The 15,842-nt window shown below is 38.4% G+C and overlaps 1 protein-coding gene across 10 annotated transcripts in view; it reads left to right on the forward strand.

The window, feature by feature from the left end:
* Positions 1-15,842, forward strand: part of ARHGEF28 (Rho guanine nucleotide exchange factor 28) — a 314,507-nt gene that overhangs the window by 190,418 nt on the left and 108,247 nt on the right. For all 10 annotated transcript variants that reach the window (XM_081232412.1, XM_081232406.1, XM_081232410.1 and 7 more), the window contains 2 exons: positions 10,875-10,996; positions 14,631-14,911. In XM_081232412.1, coding sequence (XP_081088538.1) covers positions 10,875-10,996; positions 14,631-14,911 — 403 coding nt within the window. The remainder of the gene's footprint in view (positions 1-10,874; positions 10,997-14,630; positions 14,912-15,842) is intronic.

Genomic DNA, 15,842 nt, shown 5'->3' on the forward strand with positions numbered 1-15,842 from the left:
AGAGAACTGGAGAAACAGCGCTCACACCCAGCACTTCTGGAGTCCGTTCACTTGGTCCTCAGCTGTTACTGTTGTGAACAGGACTGGTTGAGAGGGCTGATCTCATCCCAGGGCTTACTTTCCTTTTTTTTACAGGATCCTAGGAGGATGAGTTGAGTTCTGAGGGTGAATTGGACATTTGGATCCATGTTCGAACCACTGTAGTTTGGTAGACAAAGGTTCCCTGGGTTCTCCCAGACACATCTTGGTGTGAACTAAAGTCTTCTGAGTAACGTTAGCTTACACAGGACCTGCAGGAAATTCCTGAGCTGAGGCTAATCTTGGAATTTGGATGGATCCCCTTTGTAACTTAAAGTCCACCTTAGAAGAGTAAAGCCAAGAGATGTTCCAGGCCAAGACTAATATCAGGAAAATCCTAAGAGAATCGTACAGGAAGAATAGGCAGGAAGAGAAATGACAGTGTACCCTGACAATGTTCATTTTCATTTGTGAGGGCAGGTCTGTTCTTTCCTCTAGAGCACACTCAGACCAGGGGGAGAAAGGACTATCTGTACATTTCAGAATTTGGCAAAGTGCTCTTTGAATTTGGGAAATTGGGAGGTAGTGAGCTGCAACGAGAAAGGATGTCTCTGTCGGTGCTGTGTTTGCGTTCTGCTTCTATCAATTAATAACGTCTGAGGGTAATCACCCTCCTTGGACCAGAACTTTCTTATCTACAAAATGAACATAATAATACCTCCTGTGGTTATGGAGAGTGAGGTTAGCAGATGGGCAAAAACAATACTAGGTACTCTTGGGTAAAACATTTCCAGCTAATATGTTTACATGTGTATTATCTGATACAGTTATTTACTGATAACCTATTTTGCATGAGACCCTACAGCCGTTCTTTGACAATAGGAGGCAAGTTTTTAAACCATGACTTGTTTTTTTCCTCTTATTTTAGTTGTTAAAATGGCTATTAGAAATGTAGAAATTACAGACAGTAAAGTGTTGAAAGTAAAAACCACCTGTGCCACGTCACCTAGAGATAGCAGTTAACATCTTAGTGTATCTTCCCAGTTTTTTCCTGGTTATCTTGCATAGTGTTGTGTGGGTAACCCAGATGAAGTCATGTATTTTCTGTTGCATGCATGTTTTCTCAGCAAGACTCACATTGTCATATTCTGGCAGTAGATCTCCAGGGGCAGATAGCACAGGCCCAGGAAGTGAATGAATACACCGAGGCACAAGTCACACTGTAACCGATTAATGAAACCTAATGGGAAAATACCAGGCATTGCTCAAATACCATTTTCTTTGGCTCAAAATAGGATACTCAGTAACTCCCATTATTAAATAAAGTACTTTGAACTACCTAGCAGAGTACCTGCCTATCTAGAGCTGCCATTTACTAGTAGTGTGACCTTGGGAAGTTAATTAAATAGCACCAGAGTTTCCTAATCTGCAAAATGGAAATAACAAATAGTACAGCTTTTACTGGGTTGTTTTGGGAATCAAACGAGTTCATGTATAAAAATCATACTGTGCCTTGCTCATAGGAAGTGCTATATTTGTGATAGCTATAATAGTAATATTAACCAGTATAAGTACCCAATACGGTACAGGTGTCCAATAGATGCTTACTCTTCAAGTACCTAGTAGTTTGCTTCTACTCTTTCCCTTTTAATGGTTTTTTTTTTCCTGATCATCTTCTTCCAGTACCTTTACTTTGCAAATCGGCCTGATCATCCCATTATTCCTTTAAAAGTAACCTACCTGCTATTGTATAAAGAGATTAAGAAGTAATATTCCTGGGCTACTGCTACAGAGGGTGTGTCGGATGGTGTCACACAGGAAGTGCTTAGCATCTGTGTGGTGGTTTGCCCGATGGGAGATTCTGTTTTCAGCTCAAACACCAACCAGGAAAGTTACTTGTTCTACCAGCAGGGGCAAAATGAAACTCTCATCGCTGAAATGTGGTAGACAACACAGGACAAAACACAGAGGTAACAGACAAGAAGAGCCCGGAGAAGGAGAACAGCCTCCTGATTGTTTAGAGTCTTGGCAGGGGACCTCCTGGGGGATTGTCCAGGGGACCTCCTGGGGGATTGTCCATGATGACTGTAATTTGAGGATGTCAGAGATGGAGGCTGAGGGCCAGGTAGCATAGTGACTGGTAGTCAGTAGACACTCAGTAAATGTTGAAAAAGAGAATGAATGAGTAAATGGGCGAATGAATGAGAGAAATAAGAAAGTGACACTCCCTTCACAGCCTGAAGTAGCACAAGAACAGCTGGGCAACAAGAAAACCTTCAGAATTGGAGGAAAGTTTACTAGACCAGAAGAGGATGGTTTCTTAGCTGTACCTGGTACAAAGTTTGTGTTCTTTTCTTAATGAGAAAGTATTCACTCCTTCGGAGAATATTTATTGAGTATCTACTATGTACCTGACCTGGTTCTAGGCACTGGGGGAGTGAACAAAGCATTCAAAGTCGCTCTTCTCCTGGAGCTTACATTCTAGTAGAAGGAGTCAGACAATACACAATAAATGCATAATATGCTAGGTGATGTTATATGGTGTAGGGGAAAATAAGACAGGGCTTAGGGGATTGCTATTTGATAGATATATATATATAATGGTCAGGGAGAGCCGCTTTGATAACATTTGAGTAGAGAGCTGAAGAAAGTAAGGGAGGGAGCAAGGCATCTGAGCATCCAGGAGAAAAGCAGTCCCGGTAGAACAGCAGGTGTAAATGGCCTGAGGCACAGAACAGCAAGGCCAACTTGGAAAGAGGAGAATAGGCAGCAGACTTCAGACAGGTTGGTTGAGGGTGGAGGATGGGCAGGTTATGTAATTGAGATATTTTGGTTATAATAAGAAATAATATTTGTAGTAAGAACCTGCTGTATAAAAAAATAATAATAATATTTGGTCTTCATCCTTAGAATGTCCCAAGTGCTAAAAGTGATACAGGTGCTTTTGTTTTGTTAATGAGGTGACTTTCGACCAAAGGATGGGGGCTGAAGATTGAGTTCAATCGCCAATGGCCAAGATTGAATCAATCATGCCTATTTAATGAAGCCTCCACAAAACCCCAAATGGACTGGGTTTGGGGAGCTTCCAGTTGGTGAACACGTGGCGGTGCTGTGTGACTGGCCTGCTAGGAGAGGGCATAGAAACTCATCGATCTTTCCCAATACCTTGCCCTATATTACTTCTTCCATCTGGCTGTTTCTGAGTTAGATCCTTTTATTATAAGCTGGTGATCTGGTAAATAAAATGTTTATTTGAGGTCTCTGAGTCGGTCTAGCAAATTAATCAAAGCCGGGGAAGAAGTCGTGGGGACCTCGGATTATCAGCCAGTTGATCAGAAGTACTGGTGACAACCTCGACTTGTGACTGGCGTCTGAAGTTTGTGGGAGGCGGTCGGCACCTTGTAGGATTGAACCCTTAACCTGTGGAATCTGATGCTGTCTCCGGGTAGGTGGTGTCAGAGTTGAGTTGAGCTGTAGGACGCTCAGCTGGTGTCCAAGGATTGCTTGAGTGTGCGAGAAACTTCCCCCAGTATTGGAATGGGGGCCCAGGCAAGTTCAGTTAGGCTCTGTAGGTTGTGCTAAAGTTTGGCTTTTTTTTTTTTAACAACTTTATTGGAGTATAATTGCTTCACAATGGTGTGTTAGTTTCTGCTTTATAACAAAGTGAATCAGTTATACATATACATATATTCCCATATCTCTTCCCTCTTGCGTCTCCCTCCCTCCCACCCTCCCTATCCCACCCCTCCAGGCGGTCACAAAGCACCGAGCTGATCTCCCTGTGCTATGCAGCTGCTTCCCACTAGCTATCTACCTTACATTTGGTAGTGTATATATGTCCATGCCTCTCTCTCACTTTGTCACAGCTTACCCTTCCCTCTCCCCATATCCTCAAGTCCATGCTCAAGTAGGTCTGTGTCTTTATTCCTGTTTTACCCCTAGGTTCTTCATGACATTTTTTTTCTTAAATTCCATACATATATGTGTTAGCATACGGTATTTGTCTTTCTCTTTCTGACTTACTTCACTCTGTATGACAGACTCTAGGTCTATCCATCTCATTACAAATAGCTCAATTTCGTTTCTTTTTATGGCCGAGTAATATTCCATTGTGTATATGTGCCACATATTCTTTATCCATTCATCCGATGATGGACACTTAGATTGTTTCCATCTCCGGGCTATTGTAAATAGAGCTGCAATGAACATTTTGGTACATGACTCTTTTTGAATTATGGTTCTCTCAGGGTATATGCCCAGTAGTGGGATTGCTGGGTCATATGGTAGTTCTATTTGTAGTTTTTTAAGGAACCTCCATACCGTTCTCCATAGTGGCTGTACCAATTCACATTCCCACCAGCAGTGCAAGAGTGTTCCCTTTTCTCCACACCCTCTCCAGCATTTATTGTTTCTAGATTTTTTGATGATGGCCATTCTGACTGGTGTGAGATGATACCTCATTGTAGTTTTGATTTGCATTTCTCTAATGAGTAAAGATGTTGAGCATCCTTTCATGTGTTTGTTGGCAGTCTGTATATCTTCTGTGGAGAAATGTCTATTAAGGTCTTCTGCCCATTTTTGGATTGGTTTGTTTGTTTTTTTGTTATTGAGCTGCATGAGCTGCTTATAAATTTTGGAGATTAATCCTTTGTCATAAAGTTTGGCTTTGACTCAGGGTGAGGTGGGAAGCCACTGGAGAATTGTGCAGAGGATGGCATGATTTGATTTCCTCTGTGAAAGGAGTGTATTGTCTACACTGTGGAGACTAGGACAGAGGATCAGATGCAAGGTGACCGGTGAGGAGACAGTACCTTGTAATAGTCTTGGCAGGAAGATGGTGGTGGTGTGCCCTGGGTGGTAGTGGAGGTGATGAGGAAAGGTCAGGTTCTGCATCTGTTCAGTTGTGAGAGAGAACAGTCAAGGCAACTCCAAGAGTTGCTATTTATTGAGAGGAGCCAGTGTAGGAGGGAAAATGGAGAGTTGTGTTTTACACCTGTTGTGCTTGACCTGGCTGCTGCACAGCTCAGTGGAGATACCAAGGAGACAGTTGTATATAGGAGAGAGGGCTAGGCTGGAGGTGAAAATTTGGGAGTCATCATTATATTATGGTACGTGATGCCATGTTGTCAGGTGACCTGAGGAATGAGTGCAGAGAGAAGGAAAAGACGTTTGAGGATTAACCCTGGAGCACTGCAACTTGCCAAATCTAGAAGTCTAGAAAGACTGAGAAGGAAAGGCAGGAAGAGAGAGAGAGACAAAGGGGCAAAAGGGCGATCATCTATATCAAAGGCTGCTGTAGGTCACACAAGGCGTGAGGCCTGAGAACTGACTACCAGCTTCTGTAATAGGAAGAGCAGTGGTGACCGTGATGGGCGTGGGTTCAGTGCAGTGCTGGGAATTGGACTCTAAAGTCAGCCTTACCTGTTTGTGTGGTGGTTAGTCATTCTAGGTTTAAAACAAAAATGAATGAGAGAAGGAGACACATGTACACACAAGAGAGGTCTGAACTGAGAGGCCCTTTCCTGCCTTTCACAGCAAGAGCTTGGCACCCAGAGTGGGCCAAACCAGGTCAGCGGCAGGTTTGCAGAAGGCTGCCTTAGCCGGGTTTGTTTATGTCTGGGTGTGGGTCTCTTACATAACCAGGCAAGTAGGCCACGTTTTCCCTTAGCTACTAGGCCCTTAGCTTCTTGAGGGAGAGTTGGATTTCATTAGAAATCAGGTTGCAGAGGCCGTAGGCTGGTCGCTGCTATTAACTGTTTCCTGCCAGAGTTGGGATAGGTGTAAATGTCGGAGAATGGGGGAGGCATCTGCCTTTCCCTCTCCTCCTTACGGGTGACTAATTCTCCTTCCTTCCCTGGGTGAAATGTATTTACTTTCAGTTGTCTCTCTTGTGTCACCTAACTAGAGCGTCTATTATAGCAAGGAAATGCTAATGAAAATTTCTCCTTCAGGGAGTCCTTGTAGAGTTCCATGTATCACATTACAGAGTCCTGAGAATAATGGGAGGGGGGAGAGATGGGGAATCCCCTCGGAGTTACTGTTTATCCTCTAAGCATTCTGCAGGGAGAACCTGGCCGGAATCCACTTCATCATGTCAGAACATCAGTAGTTTCTGAAATATTTCCTTTGTTCTTGAGAAATGCTGTCTCTGATTGTCTGACTTTATGCTTTTTTCGTCCCACTCTTATAATCTCTCCCATTTCGTAAGATCTCATCCTTACATCCTTGGAGGTAAATTTTATGGGCAGGTTGGCTTTGTTTTTTGGTTACTTTGTTCAGGATGGACTTTTCAAAGTTTCTTAACATTAGCTGAGTCTGAAATAAGAGTTAAAACATTTTAAAAGCTCTTGGTGTAGTAAATGGAATGTTTTGTGCATTCCAGTTGCCTTGGGTTAGTTTTAAATGTGTAAAGTTATAACCAAATTTGAAATCTTTTTTTTTTTAAGAAGCAAAACTACATGAAAGTATCAAAACTATACAACCTCATTTACTTGTATAATAATAGCAAGAATTTACGTAGTGCTTACTTTGTGTCAGATTAAAATCCTTCTTTGTGTCAGATTGTGTTCTAATCACTTAAAATGTTAAGCCATTTAATCCATACAACAATTCTATGAGAGAGATGTATTATCATTCCTATTTTATAGATCAGGTAATGGAGGTACAGAGAGGTTAAGTAACTTGCCCAAAGTCACCCAAGCTAATAGATGGTGGAATAGGGCTTTGAATCCAAGCATTCCAGGACCCTGGCTCTCAATTACTGCCATACATTACTCTTCACTAATTTAAAATTGGCAGCTACTGGATGGGAGTTGAGTTTTAGTTACTTTTTTACCATCTTTGAAATATGGGTTTACCAAATATTAAAAATTCATACTATCAACAAAACTGTAAGATTAGCTTTTTGCTAAGACGAACTATTTACAAAACAGCATTCGTTTAAGACAAAAAGCTGATTTTTTAATTGCAAATTATTTCTATATGGTCATTGATGAAATACCTGAAGGACACTTTTTTGGGGGGGGCAATACTTTTTCACTTAATTTGCTACTAAAATGGTTACATATGGAAGTAATGAAATCATATATCTTGAAAATCTTGAAAAGATCAGTTTTATTTTTTTTTTAATGAAACCATTGTGCTTTTTCTTTGGGCTGAAGCACAATAGAGCGTTAACCACTTTAATATACGTAGCTGATGTTTATTTGAAGGTACTTTTTAAGACTTATTTTCTTTCCACAATAAATCTTATTCTGCTGGTTTGAAGCCCATTATTTGCAGTGACTAGTGTTGAAGTTAATAAAGGAGTGGAAGTCTAGTAAGTCTGTGTCATCTTTTGGTTGCTAGTCTGTGTTCACTTTTTTTTTTTTTTTTTTTTTTTTTTTTCTGTACGCGGGCCTCTCACTGTTGTGGCCTCTCCCGTTGCGGAGCACAGGCTCCGGACACACAGGCTCCGCGGCCATGGCTCGCGGGCCCAGCCGCTCCGCGGCATGTGGGATCTTCCGGGATAGGGGCACGAACCCGTGTCCCCTGCATCGGCAGGCGGACTCTCAACCACTGCGCCACCAGGGAAGCCCTGTGTTCACTTTTAGATCCTACTATTTTTCGGTACCTTTTGGCAAGTGGAAGCTATGGATGCTCCAGAGAGTTATACCCGCACAAGATTTGGGAGCCAGTTTTATAAATAGTTGCAATGAGTGACACAGAAAATCTACATGGCAGGTTTTAGATGACAGATCTAGAGAGGAGGAAGATTTTCCCTTCCCACTACTATCTTAAGATTTTGTACAGCTGTGTCCTCCCCCACCAAGACTTACTGTCATTACCTAAGTAACAGGATGAGGACAGGGTCTAGGCAAGTTGTCCAAAGTGTAGGGTAAATTCTTCTGGGCATTGTTGATCTTGGAGATGGTGTCCCAGCCTAACACTAGATGACACTGAGTCACATAGTAAGGTAGGTATTTCCATTTCCATTTTCTTTTGACCTTCTGATTCAAGGAGGAAGTCAGTTGGCACCATTGCCTCTTTAACACCTCTCACATCCTTCAGACTCTCCCTTTATGACAGAGAACAGGCCCTGTAGACTCTCAGCTTGAGAGGCAACTGTGTTTAGTCAGAATGTAGTTTCATTGTTTTGTGTTCCCTTGTTTTAGTATGTATAATTCCCTTCCGCTTTTGACAGGAAATACTGGCTTTTTGTTTACAGTGAGAATAGGTATTTCTATGAAAATTTATTTTTTTCAAAGGAAACTGGTGAGTCAATCTAAAAACAACTACTAGAGAATATAATATAGAGGTGATCTAAAGATATGGCAAAACTGAATTTGGTAGAGGAATAACAAAATCTTGGGAAATACTGGTCTAATATGTACTATGGTTAATTTTATAGAGATCTACAGTCTCTTCTTTGAAACTCTTGGGACCATATTTGTTTTGGAATTCAGAATTTTCAGATCTTATTGGCATAGTGCTTATATATGATATGACTTGCATAGTATACACTAGGGCAGTGCCATCATCTAGCATGGTAGTATTTCTGCAACAAAATGTATGAATGTTCATACCAAGTGGGATAAACAGGGATTCTACAGGGCACCATGTGAGTTCAGGTCAGGCCAACAAATATATTTTTGAACCAAACTTAAGAAAAAAGTTTTGATTTTCAGAGATTTCTAGATTTCAAAATCACAGATAAGAGATTATAGATCTTTGTAAAAAAATTCCATCATTTTCTAAAACACTGATCAAATTAATCATGCAGAAAACAAATTAGACCCCAACTTGGTCCAAGTAACTCTACCATCTTTAAGTTTATTTAACTGCTCGTGTATGATCTCCTTATAGATTCTGATCTGCTATATTGGGCTAGGTAGATTTGTTTGTGGAAGAAAAAGTTGAATCCGAGTGACTTTTACCTGTGTATGTGAAAAAGGAAGTAGTTCCTGGTCCTGCTCATCCTTGAGATATGAGGGTCAGTTCTGAATACAGAACTTGCTCTCTTGGTAATTAAGAACTTGAATATTGGGTAACTGGCCAGTACATTCACTGGTGCCAGAAAATTTGGGGTAATATTTCATTTGATTCTGTGTTCTTAAAATCCATCAAATGTTTGCAATTGTTTTGTTGAGTATATTGTTAGTTCTTAAGATAGTCTAGTTATCAATGAAGTCTTAATTTAGCCATGATCAAAATGGTTAAAAAGGGGCACAACCAGCCTCCCAAGCCAGCTGTTTTATAGTCTGTGAACTTAAGATGTTGTAGAGCAGTTAAGCTGGATTAATTACAGTTCAGAGGGCCATGTTGAGTTATTTATGATTGTTTTTCAAACATTCTGGAAAATGATAAATGAGCAAGTATTTTCTTCAGAACACATTGGGTTTGTCAGATTCTTGATTTATACCTTTTAGAACATGCTTTTATTTTTTGTAATTAGAATGAAAATGTATAGTAATTGATCATAAAAATTATACTTATGAAGTATTTATGGGCTTTGTATGTTATATTGCTAACTATTTAAATAAATTGATAAAACGAGATACTATAAACAATGTTTTCCTTTTACATTGTATATTTCCTCAAGAAGCTTAATTAAATCTCACTTGACTCTTCTGTGGAGAAGAGGTGTACTTAGATGTAGAATCTGAGGCCTGGGCCATTTGGTTCATACATATTTGTATGTAAATTTTGTAATGTCACCTAGGACTTTCCAGGAAAGAATAGATTTTTTTTACTCCTGTTACATTAGCGCAATAGTTATTAATGTTTTTCCATTTCTTGACTCATTCCCACAGGCTTACCTGGATTTTAAGCCATGACATAAATAAGACAGGTGGTAGGATTAGTGCCATTTCTGATAGAATAGACGTAACACTATCCCTTTTGTACCTACTCAAGAAAACGTACTGGAATGTCAGTGAGGATGAGTTTGCTATGGATATAACTTTCAATCTACCCTAGTAAAGTCATTTACAGATATTAAGAATCTCTTATTAGTATAATATACTATGATTAGTATTAATAACCTTGTACCTCACACTGAAAGTGGTAAAATCACCATTAATAATAACAAAACATAAAATATAATAGTGACAATATTTATTGAGCAGTTGCTAAGTGCTAGGCATGTGTTAAGTGCTTTGCATATCTGAACTCATTTAATCCTTATAACTGCACTATGAAGAAAGCATAATAATTATCTGCTTTTACGGATGAGAAAACTCTGTAAAGGTATTTGGAGATCAAATAAGTTAGCCAGAGTCACAAGAAATGAGGCATTCTGGCTTGACTGTGTTTTATTACCTTCAACTTTATGTTCCCCACAAATACAGTAACATCTCAACTCTCTGGGACTCAACTTTGAGCAACTTCATCTGTTTGGAAGAAACCTGATAACATGGGAAGCAAGCAAAAACATTTCTGTAGTTAAAATAGAAGCAAAACTCTTTCTGAATGAGATTATGCATATTCAGCAGGCAATGAACTGCTAGACTGTGTCCTATCTTGGGTCCTTGAGTAAAGGGTCTGGAGTCTGAACACTTCAGTGGAATCCGAGGCTCACAGTATGACCACTAATGCTTCCACATTATTAAGTGAAACGAGTTTTAGTTTAGTGTTAGGAATTGAAGGCTAAAAACCTAACTGATTTTTATGCGCATCTCTCATGATTGGAAAAATACTGCTTGAAATGGGCACATATTTGTTTATCTAGAACTATTCATTTGCAGTGTTGATCTTAATATGTGGAGACAGCAAAATGCCATCTTGATTTTTTTCTTGTGGTTTGATTAAGAAGGTAAAGCTTAACTGTAAAATAAATTCCTTCTACTTTATTTGTCCTGCTTCCATTTTTCCTCTAGATCGTTCCTTTGATGTCCTCAAAAAATCCAAGCATTCCCCAACGTTCCTTGCTGCTGGCCGGCTTTCTGACATGCTGAATGGCGGTGATGAAGTCTATGCTAACTGCATGGTGATAGATCAGGTAAGGTGTGAGTGATGTTACTAGGGGGATCTGCCCTCTTTTCAAAACCTGAGCATGTGAGAAATACATTCCACGTCACTGTGTTCCTCTGAAAATTTCCACCTAAGCACAGCCCAGGTGATGTTGCTGTGAAATCTCGCCATATGAGCATTTAACGTAGGTCCTTCCTTCAGAACACAGCACACCATAGCTCCCACCGAGAAGCACTGTGGGAGGAGTCTTAGGACACCGTTCAAGGAGAAGAGTGTGAGGGCTCATCCATGAGGCCAAAACTGGACATGACATTTGGGAGACCAATTTCTTCTCTGACCTGATTAAGCAGTATTCATATTCAAATCCAGCAAACACTAAGAGCCAGAGCTTGATGCCAGCCCCATGTGAAGCTGTCACATAAATTACTTGCTTAATCCTCACAACACACCTGTTAACGTGTACTTAGGTTATAGAGCTTTAATATTAAAACAGAATGGTGTCCTGCTGTAGGGAAGCTGGAACCCTTTAGAGTTCTCCACCCATTCCCTAATAGAGATGTGTGAGTTAAAACTCATACAGGCAGATGGTTTGAATGTGCATCTACATATGGATTTATTCTTTGATCTTTTCTCTAGTTCAGTGATCCTCAAATTTTAATATTTATAAAAATTAAAGTATAGTTATAGATCTGAAAATTTCTGCATGCCCTAATTTATGAGAGACTTAAGGGATTTTCAAGAATAATTCTGACAGCACACAATTTCTGCTTTACCCCCGGCTTTAAAACCTAATTCCTACATAAGAAACACTATATAGATGTTCATTGAGCAGTAATCTATTTTACCCTTTGTTGTTGTTATTGTTAGTATGCATATATTGAACCCTATTACTTACCGATGTTTTCTCTGATATAAACTTTTTTCATGTCTAGTAGGTCTCAATTTCAGCCCATTGGTTGAATGTCTTTGCTTTTTCCTTTGGGTTATGAAACATTGTTACATTAAATGCATAGTATAAATGGCATAGATTGGAATGATATTCAAAACGACAGAAGAACCAATAAATCAGAATGGGCATCAGCTGTAAATAACTGGTATAGTTTTTTTTTTGGTATAAAGCAGCTGAATGTCAGCCCTAGTTATAGAAATCTAGGTGAGACACAGAGTTTAGGACAAAGTGGGAGTTCGGGGGACAGTCTTTGAAGATACAAGGTAATTGGACTTACTGTGCTCTAGCCACATTCTGATTTTAAAGGTTTTATTCTGTTGCTGTATTTTCTCAGCATTTAAATGAAATACATTTGAGTCCTTATATATATATATATATTTTTTTTTTTTTTCATTCTCAGCCTCAGTGAATACTGCAGCACTTCCATTTACTTCAAGTAGCTTAAATTATACTTGACTGGACATTATGTGGAGGCAAACTGTGTCTTTATATGTTCTAAAATACATTAAAAATGCAAAACTTCCCAAACCAAAGATGAAGTTAGGATACAATTTCTGTTTGGAAATACTTTGAGTGAGAGAAATATTGCTTTAGTAATGTGAATCATACATTTAAAGAGAATACGAACAGCCTGATTGATAAACTGAAATGAGGAAGAGGATTGCTGAATTTGTGCCTTGAAAACAAAACTCAAAATCTGGATACAAATCACAAACTTCACTATATCGGTGTAGTATAGTTACATCATTTCTTTTACTGTTCCTGTGTCCATTTGAATAGCAAGGACAAAATAAGGAGTCCAAAATCTGCATATCAAAAATAATTTCTAGCAATATCTGGAAAGAACTTTATCTAATTTTCATCTCCTTCAACCTGGCACAGAAGCCTAAAAAGATTGCTAACTTGTTTATGATGCTGTTTCCCATAAATTTTCAAGGTTATCAGCCTATTTAATGAGGAAACTCACATGACAAAAACTACTTTGAAAATTACTCTGTCAGGTAAACTACTTTGAAAAAAAATTAATTTGGACATCATTTCAAGCCTGCATAATTCAGTACAAAGAATCCCTCTATACTCTTTATCAAAAAAATCTCCAAATTTTACCATATTTTACTTTATTATTCTAAGTATGTATTGTGTGTATGTACATGCAAATGCTTATGTATATAAATAGTAAACATTTGGGAGTAAATTGAAAATATGGTGCCCCATTACCCCTCAGTCTTTCATGGTGTATTTTCCTAAAAGCATGGATATTCTCTTACTTAAGCACATATGGTTACCAAAATCAGGAAATCATCATTGACACAGTACTATTAGCTGTCCACAGACCTTATTCAATTATAGTCAATTGTCCCAATAATGTTCCTTGTAGCAAAAGAAAATTCAATAACATGTCTTGCATTTAGTTGTTGTGTCTCTTTAGTCTCCTTTAAGCTGGGACAGTTCCTTAGTCTTTGTCTTTTATGACATTGATAATTTTGAAGAATACAGACCAGGTTGTTGTTTGTTTGCTTGTTTTGTTTTTTGCTATACTGTCCTTTAGTTTTGGTTTGACTTATATTTCCTCATGATTAGATTCAGGTTATGTGTGATTGGCAGGAATATTACAGAGGTGATGTCATGTTCTTCTCAGTGCATTGTATCAGGAGGCACATGACAATAATTTGTCCCATTACTGGTGATATCTTTGATCTACCAAGTTTCTTTTCAGTAAAATTACTATTTTAAAAAAAAATATTGTGTATCTTGTGAGGAGATAGTTTGAGTCTTTGTACATATCCAGTTACTGATTTGACTCTCACTCACTAGCATTCCTTCATTGTTTTTGCCTTAGTAAATTATTATTATGATGGTGGTTGATTTAGGGCCCTACATTTCCCCCTTTGCTTCTTTTCCCCTTCACTGTCTTATTTCTAAATGGTGTTACTCTCTTCGTTTTTACTGTCTTCTCCCCCAGAAGTGATGCCTTTTGATGACCACCACCTCAGATCACCAGTACTTTTAAACCCCTTCCTTAGAGCAAGCGCTTTGATCAACTGGGACTTTTTTTTTCACACTGTCCAGAGGAAACTGTACTTTCTCTTCCTGGTGATGATTTTAGATCAGTCTTAGGCCCTCCACTAGCTCCCTGTTCTCCCTACCATGCAGATTTTTCCAGACTGCCCTTACTTTATGCAAAGGCTTATGGCAAGTATATGACAGGTTTCTTGCTGAGATTTGATGTTTATTATTTACAGGTAATTTAAAGTTTGGGGCATTATCTGTCTTCTAGTTATGCTAAATCCATATGTCTTATGTAGCTTTATTTGGTTTTCTTTTTGTTTGAGAGACTCAGATTTATGTGACCACCACTAACTTGGTTACCCAGATTCCTATAAACTATTTTATAAGCTAAAATGCCTACTCTTTAGTTTTTCTCTCAGGTATTTAAAACATCTCCCCTCTTTTGAGTCAGTGGTTCATAAAATGTTAAAAGCATAGTCAGTTTCTGGTTTTATAATAAAGTTTATAAAATGCTCAGTCTTCTTCCTTTTGTGAATTATGGGATAGCAACCATGTGAACAAAAATATAGCATGTAAGAATTCTCTGCTTACATAAAGCAAAACAAAAACAAGAACAAACAAAAAAGGATAAATAAGTTGGAAGGTTTTTAAATTATGAAAACTTTATTCTTTGCTCAGCAAATATTTTTCTTTCAACTACCAGGTTGGTGATTTGGATATTAACTATATTAATATAGAGGGAATCACTGAAAACACTTGCCTTGAATCCATGGGTTCTACTCTGGGGCCTCAGAGTAGCAAGCCCATGCTTCCTACTGAAACCAGCGCTGGCATGTACCCACCAAATGAGAACACAGAAGTCACATCACACACCGAAGCCCAACCGTCTTTCATGTCACCATCTAGTTCATATGCTTCCAGTTTGAATCTTTCTTTTGGTCTTCATGGATTTGAAAAGGAACAAAGTCATCTAAAGAAAAGAAGGTAAGGTACTACATTCTAGAGGGAAAATGTAGAAAATCAAAGAACCTTGTAGCAGGACTTAGAAAATTCTATTTTCTTATTGTTATTGTCCCCACCATTTTTATTTCTACATCAAAATTTGCCCCCTTTTAGGTTCTTATATTCCTCGACTTGAAAGTAAGATACATAAGAAAAGTGACAAAAATATAATAGAGGAAAACCACGAGATACCATTTAATACTTACTAGATAAGCAAAAATTTTAAAGTGTAACACCATATTTTGGTGAAAATGCATACGATAGAAACTCCTGTGTACAGTTCATAGGAGTGAAAATTGTATAATAACTTTGGAAAACACTTTGGCATTTCCTTATAAAGTTGGATACGCATATATGTTATGACCCAGCAGTTTTACTTCTGTGTCCTAAGAGACATATATAAGACTATTTATTGCAGTAGGAAATAGCCCAAATGGTGGGGAATGAATAGATAAATTACACTATAGTTACACAATGTAATACCGTACAATAGTGCATATGAATTCACTACGACCACATCTACATGCGTAATCATATGCAACTTAGAAACATGAAGTGGAACAATAAAGGAGCCACAAAATACTTCAGTTAGATTTCACTTTTATAAAATGCAAAATCAAACAATCTGTTAATATAGGGCATGTATAATGTGCTTAAGCAATAAGGAAGTCATAAATGAGAATGAAGAGGATAAAAATCCCCAAATTTAAGATAGTTGTTACGTTGAGTGGGCAATGTAGAGAATGAGAAGGAATAAAACAATGGTGTGGCCAATGTTCATTTCAAGTTGAGTGGGCTCATGGGTGTTTGTTTTATTTTTATGCTCTGAAACTTATAGTTACCTTATACTGTTTCTTATATGTGTAAAAATGTCACTAAAACAATAGTTTTACTGTATAGGATATGATTGTAC

This window comes from Mesoplodon bidens, assembly GCF_964165515.1.
Source record: "Mesoplodon bidens genome assembly, chromosome: 4".
NCBI classification, from domain to species: domain Eukaryota; kingdom Metazoa; phylum Chordata; class Mammalia; order Artiodactyla; family Ziphiidae; genus Mesoplodon; species Mesoplodon bidens.